General features: G+C 36.2%; 1 protein-coding gene across 1 annotated transcript in view; it reads left to right on the top strand.

Annotated features, from left to right (window-relative positions):
• LOC118767481 (receptor-type guanylate cyclase Gyc76C-like) overlaps positions 1-7500 on the top strand; it is an 80215-nt gene that overhangs the window by 55618 nt on the left and 17097 nt on the right. Inside the window, exons 7-8 of the mRNA XM_036512105.1 lie at positions 4672-4774; positions 5637-5792. Of these exons, the coding sequence (XP_036367998.1) occupies positions 4672-4774; positions 5637-5792 (259 nt within the window). The remainder of the gene's footprint in view (positions 1-4671; positions 4775-5636; positions 5793-7500) is intronic.

The raw sequence follows: 7500 nt of genomic DNA, 5'->3' as shown, positions 1-7500 counted from the left end.
TACTACCACAAGGGGCTAAACAGAGAGAGGACAAACAAGGACAGACAAACGGATTAAGTCGATTACATCGACCCCAGTGCGTAACAGGTACTTAATTTATCGACCCAGAAAGGATGAAAGGCAATGTCGACCTCGGCAGAATTTCAACGATGACTTGGACTGGATTTGACCGCGAACTATAAAATCAGTGCAAATACCACAAACCAATACACCTGACGCTCTGACGATTCTGCAAACCCGCCAGCCTTTTTTATGCAAAATTAATACGAATCAATATCTGCTTTTCGACTGGTGTTGGTTAGTATTGGAGAAGCAGTAGAGCGTCGCATTAAATATCCTCCATTTATCAATCTTAATCGTTTAATTTCTGAGTTCAAATCATACTGAACTTAAATGTGTGTTTCGTCCTTGTGGAGCCGATAAAATACAAGATGAGGTTTTATGGAATCGATTTCCTATTGACAGGATTCAACATGTATCAGCGTGAAAGATCGATATAAAACAATAAGCAGTTGAGGCACGTATCAGTTCGATACATCAATATAAACATCATCGTCCATTGATGTAGATAACCATCAGTATATCACTCTGCCATTTTCAGTGTATATCAAAGTATAAGTCACTATATGTATATATATATATATATATATATGTGTGTGTGTGTGTGTGTGTGTGTGTGTGTGTGTATGTATGTATTTATGTATTTGTATATATATATACATACATACATACACACATTGTAATGTATCACTCTATATAAGCTGTGTATGTATATATATATGTGTGTTTTTGTGTGTATACATAGATATATGTGCATGTATACAAGCATACATATATACATACATGCATATACACACTCATATATATAAAATGTACGTATGTCTATACGCACATATATACGCTGTCATCAATCTCTCACTAAAAAATGATGCGCGTATGTATACATATATATATATATATGTGTGTGTGTGTGTGTATGTATATGTATATATATATATATATATCCACACACATGTACAGATATTTATATATACACATATGTATGTCAATATATGTGTGCGTGTACATATATGTATGTATTTATATATGTATGTATGTATGTATGTATGTATTATGTATGTATGTATGTACACACACGCGCGCGCACGTATTATGTCCTGTCAACCGTCAGTGCATACAAAGTGCCACAAAAGTGTATATGATGTGATACTGTGCTCACTAAGTGCCGTCTTGTATGGTGGAGGGTCGAGGGAATCAACGACATCAAAAACAAAAACTGTTTCAAACATATCAAAACAATGTTCAGCCTTCAATCATATTGTTTTGTATTTTTTTTTCTTTTTTCATCATGTCAATTCAAAAACCGTAAGTCGTTCAGAACGGTTTTGACCTTGTACTTGAAGCAAATCGTTGAGTGAAAACTCCTGTAAGTAAATCTACGACACTCGCTTGTGTCGAAAGCAAATTTGTCTCACATATATGAGAAGCACCACTACGTGGATTGTTCCTTAAGCAAAGTTGATAGTTTCCAGGTTGGATAGATACTATTAGCATATACTACGTTGGAACGACCTGACGGGAAAATCCCTGGTTTAAAAGATAAAAGATAGAGATAATGTATCATAGGAGTTTTTTTTTTTGCCAGGCGTGATCAGAACGACAAGTGAAAGAAATAATTCTTGTGTCAAATTCAATCGCAAGGTTTACTCATATCACCACACACACACACACACACTCACACACACATACACACATGTATATATATATTATTGAATACATACACTTAAAGTATGAACCCTGGTTGTTCGCCGATAGGCTAAGATATGGCGCGGCGGTGATGACTCACCCAATGTGTCGGGTGTTTAAATACCGGAAAATCAAAGACAGACAAGTTAACTTGCGCCAAATCCCATTCAAGACAGTTAGACATGGATGTTTCGCCATTTTTATGGTATATCAACATCACGAAAAGCAGGCGAATTGAATCGCCTGTCACATTAATGACTATATACAAATAGTGTAAGGATTGTTTGCTGGTGTGCCATGACGATGCATATCTAAGAATAAATTCAGATATGGATTAGAAGCAGCACTAGTGTTGTAAACATTATCGAGCGCGTATACTCCATGTATGTGTTTTGCTTGTTCGACGGCAGGCTGGGATTTGTTCTTATTGGTAAAGATGATGGAAAAGATTCCTTGTGATAAGGAAAGCAGTCGAGTCCAGAGATTATAAGAAGTTTTGTGAGAGTGTTGTGTGAAATTAAAAGCAAAAACGGACAACAAATGCAGTGTCATCGGAATTGAAGAGGAGTGTACCGGAAGTTACTGTGAAGTTCGTAGAAGCAACTTTAGTGTTGAGTTACAAGGCGAGGCTTAGGTTTGGAGAGGGAGAGAGCTTTGATTCTGCGTGAAAATATAGATGAAAATATTCTTAGCATTCGTAAAGGTCGTATATGACGGATAACAATTCTCGAATATTCCAAAGTCCGTTAAATATGCCTGCGCTTATAAAAACAATCTCACTTGCAAAGTTCAAATTGAATTTCATTCGGAAAATTCTTAGAGAGAATTTGCAAATCATATTTTGCTCGGGGAAGTTTTAGAAATAACCGCAGAATGAGGACTCCTTGGAGCATTCTAATAACTAATTACAAAAGTGACATCAGATTCGGGAAATTTCTAAAAATAAAGGCAATACTTTAGGAAATGATAAAAACATACGCGGATGTTGTTGACAGAATGTACAGTACTATTATTATACTAAGATGTCGTTGAGTGCTAGCGGTAACACATAGGTGTTCATAAACAAATGAAATAAAACACGAACTTGTTATGGCGACTGTAATAAAGATTTATTTAAGTACGTTATAGCTGAATAAATAACAGTATTTTAACTGCGAGCTATCAAGAAATAGTGTTGCTATGCATCGTTGAAGATTATAGGTAAGAAGAATAAGTAACTATAGACGAGGATACATTAATTTAAACACATTTATTTCTGCAGTATGTATTGTCCGCTTTTTGTGTAAATACGAATAAAAGACAGCAAGAGTCTTAAGCGATAAAAATTGTTCGAACAAAAACACCTGTCTCTCTTTCGTGTTAAGAACGAATTCTGCAGATGAATAATAAGAAAACGTCTTCCAACCTGTTACAGGAATTACAACAAAATGCATCGAGTTTCATCGAAAGAGCAAAATATGTGGCCGTTTGTGGCTGTATCTTTTAATCTTGGTTCGTTTGAGTCATTGGACTGAGGCCATGCTGGAGTTACACATTCAAGGAATATATAGCCGAATAAATCGAACACAAAATTTTTATTTTAAACTTTTGGTACTTATTCTATCGCACCCTTTGCGGTACCGCGTAAGGTTGTAGGAACGTAAACAAACCAACGCCTATATTCAATCGATATGATGGTGAAATACAAACACACACACACACACACACACACACACACTGATATTTTTTTGTTTCACTTAATTTATCGACCCCGAAGGGATAAAAGGCAAAGCAGCGATCGGCGGAATTTAAACTCAGAACATAAAGACGGGCGAAATGCCGAAAAGCATTTTGCCCGGCGCGCTGGAGTAAGCTGATTACATCGACCCCAGTGTTCGACTGGAACTTAATTCATGGACCCAGAAAAGATTCAAGACAAATCCGACCTCGACAGAATTTGAACCGAAAACGCAAAGAACCGGCAGAAATGCCGCTAAGCATTATGCTCGACGTACTAGCCATTCTACCAGCTCACAGCCAGAGCCCTTTAATTATAATCAGCCGAAGCTTATTCAATGAATTTCGTTTAAAATAACTTTACACTTGACTGGATTTAATTTGGTTTCAGGGACAAAAGTTAATTAATTGCAATCTTTCTCGGAATTAACTTTACGTTGGCAATAAATTCCTGGAATGAACTGCTCAATTTACTTTTAATGCTACTAACCTCAAATAATACAAATAAAATATATTTAAAAAGAAATCAATAAATTAGTCGTGGCAGAATGGCAACAAGTTTGTTCCCCAATTGTAAGGTTCTGGGTTCAGTCCTACTGCGTGGAAACTGAAAGAAACCCGTCGTGTCCACACATATATGTGTATATGTGTGTACTTGTGTGCATGTGTGTGGTTGTGTTTGTTCCTACAAAATCGGTTCGGCAAAAGATGAAGACAAACTAAGTACTAGACTTTAAAATATATAAGTACTTGTGTCGATGTGTTTAACTACACCTCTCGAGGCCCCAGAATGGCCGCTGCATAAAGACTAAAAAAGTAATAAACAAAAAATTACAAGCTTTTATTATTACTTTTACTTTTAGCTGCATTTTGCTCTCTTTGTTTTCTTTCCCCTTTCAACACACCTTAATTTTCACTGCTTTATTTCTATGTCCTGGTACGGGAGTTCTAGAGTATTGAGGGGTGTAGAACAACCTCTTCGTCACTATTGTTCCCATGTCAACCCTGCCCCGGAGTAATAACACTTGTTAGTAGACTCCCAGCTATGGGTTTAAAACAACTAAAACTGAAAGTCCCCTAGTTCTTGTAAGAATTTCATCTGGGGGAAGGAAAACTCGTATTTAAAAAATGTTTACTCTATAGCGTTTCAAGAGATGTAATATATCACAACATGGCCTCGTTTATCGTACTGTTTTATTTCATTCACAGAAAATGGCGGTATGAACAAGCTATCGCTGGTCTGCTGTGGAAGATCTGTTCCTCAGAGCTTCATATTGATTCTGATAAACCGGAATGCAAATCCGAGAGCAAAGTAAGTAATTCTATGAAATACATTCCACCCAGGCCGCGCAATGCGTTGTGTAGGGTAACTGTATGGAAGGCCATCGTGTGTGTATATATATATATATATGTGTGTGTGAGATGTATGTATGTATGTACTCATTTTTGCCAGCTGAGTGGACTGGAAGCAACGTGAAATGAAGTGTTTTGCTCAAGGACACAACGCGTTGACCGCTCCAAGAAGCGAAAAAAGACAATCTTCTGATAATTACTATAATAAACACGCATACATATACATACGCATACATATACATACGCATACATACAAACACATTCACGCATACATACGTAGACCTTCATGAAGACACACATAAAGACACATACATACACACATACATAAACACATACATACACACATACATATATACATACACACACATATATATATATACACACACACGCATACATACATACAAACACGTTCACACATACAGACACATACATACACACATACTTACACATATACATATACACAAACACACACATACACACATACATATATATATATGCATACACACAAACACACACATACATGCATACACACATACATACATACATACATACATACATACATACATACATATATACATACACACAAACGCACACATACATGCATAGACACATACACACACACGCATACATACATACATACATACATACATACATACATACATACATACATACATACAGCGATCTTCTTAATCACACAACCAAAGCTGCATCCATTTACCTAAAACACGTCTCGTTTTCTATAATATTATCTAAATCACTGCTTCGATTACAAATAATTTAGAATCTGGTTTATTTATTCAAGTTTCCTTCTTCATCCGCAGTATTCTTTGAGCAGTCGTCTGTCACTTGATTCGAGAACTACAATGACGCAAGTCTATGCTAGAACCGGCAACTATAAAGGACAAATTGTTGCTTTGAAAATGTACGAAAAGAAAAATTTTGTCGTCACCCATAAAATGAAAAGAGAAATGAAAATGGTGAGCAATTTCTTTCAGTGTTGTTGTTGTTGTCGTCTTCTTCTTCTTCTTCTTCTTCTTCTTCTTCTTCTTCGTCTTCTTCTTCTTCTTCTTCTTCTTCTTCTTCTTCTCCTCCTTCTTCTTCTTCTTCTTTTTTTTCTTCTTCTTCTCCTCCTTCTTCATCTTCTTCTTTTTCTTCTTCTTCTTGATCCTCTTCTTCTTCTTCTTCTCCTCCTCCTCCTCCTTCTTCTTCTTCTTCCAATCAGGACTCACGCCATTAGCCACAAAGAATAATCTCTAGTTCGAGCCTACTCTAAGCTATTAAAAATTGCGTATGGCAACTTGAACATCCACCCACCACCACACGCAATAGACTGGCGTTTGCACGGGCGCGAAAGCTACATTGTAACCCTCATCCTGTAAGCGGTGGCTTTTAACGGGTGGAGGGCTGAACCATCCTGTAGTACGGAGGATTTGCAATCTAGACTAGGGTCTGAAAGTTTAACCACACCATAGTGGGTTACACCATGGTTCCTCTGCTTTGTGTCAGAAGTAGGAATACATACATACATACATACATACATACATACATACATACATACATACATACATACATACATACATACATACATACGTACTTGTTTGCGTATGTGTCTGTGTGTGTGTGTGTCTATCTGTCTGTGTGTTGCCTTGACACAAACCTGGCAGCAAATTCAATTTATAAAACCCAGAATATAAATATTACCGTAGCTCATATCGTTCTGAATGATTTAGGGTAAACATTGTTTAAAATTATGTTATTAATTGTGTATATTTGTATTCCGCCGATGTCAGCTTTGCCTTCCATTCTTTCAAATTCGATAAAGTAAAATACCAGCCATGGTATGCGAGATTATAATGCAGGTTATGCTTGCGTTTTTAGTCCCTTTATTTCTTTACTTCTGCTTTTATTTACGTATTCACCTATTGAACAACACAACGTGCAAAGTATTTGAAAAATAAGGATTATCTTCGTGACATTGTAGTAATTTAAAATTCGATCTTTGAACAATACAGAGGAAAATGTTATTCTCACCATGTCCATAAATAACCTGGCAACTCTTCGACCTGTAACTAGTTTGATAAGTACTAACACACGAAAGAGTCGGATCGTGAGTCACTGTGTTACTTTCTGCTAAATATTTATGCATATATATAGTCAGATCTCACTACACTCTTTGGTTACTGAATATATTCAATACTTGTATAACAAATGCATGAGCGTGTTTATGAGTGTGTGTAGTAATGTAAGTACGTATATCTTGTTATCAGCGCACAAAACATAAAACATGTTTTGACGACAAAATTATTCATAACGGAAGCTCTTCAATTCATAAAAATTCAAATATATTCAGATTCGATGGGGGATATTTTATCAGGAATATACAATTACATGCATTCTGTAAACAGCGTTATCATCGCGGGAATACGTTGGTGAGTAGAGAATACATACTGAAATGTTATCAGGCTTTCATGCAAGCATACACATAAAATTCAATGACATACGAAGAAAAAAGCATAAGTTAAGAAGTTGAAAATAAACTTTAATATGCAATCTGGTAAGCTGAGAATTTCTAGCGTCTACACTGTAGAGACAAATGTAAGCATAACCTTGTTTTCGTTTTTCATTTATTTGCGAACACACACACACACACACACACACACACACACACACACATACACACAAAGA

Source organism: Octopus sinensis, linkage group LG22 (genome assembly GCF_006345805.1).
Source record: "Octopus sinensis linkage group LG22, ASM634580v1, whole genome shotgun sequence".
Lineage (NCBI taxonomy): Eukaryota > Metazoa > Mollusca > Cephalopoda > Octopoda > Octopodidae > Octopus > Octopus sinensis.
Note: the sequence above shows the minus strand (reverse complement) of the source record. Positions and strands in the feature narration are given on the sequence as shown.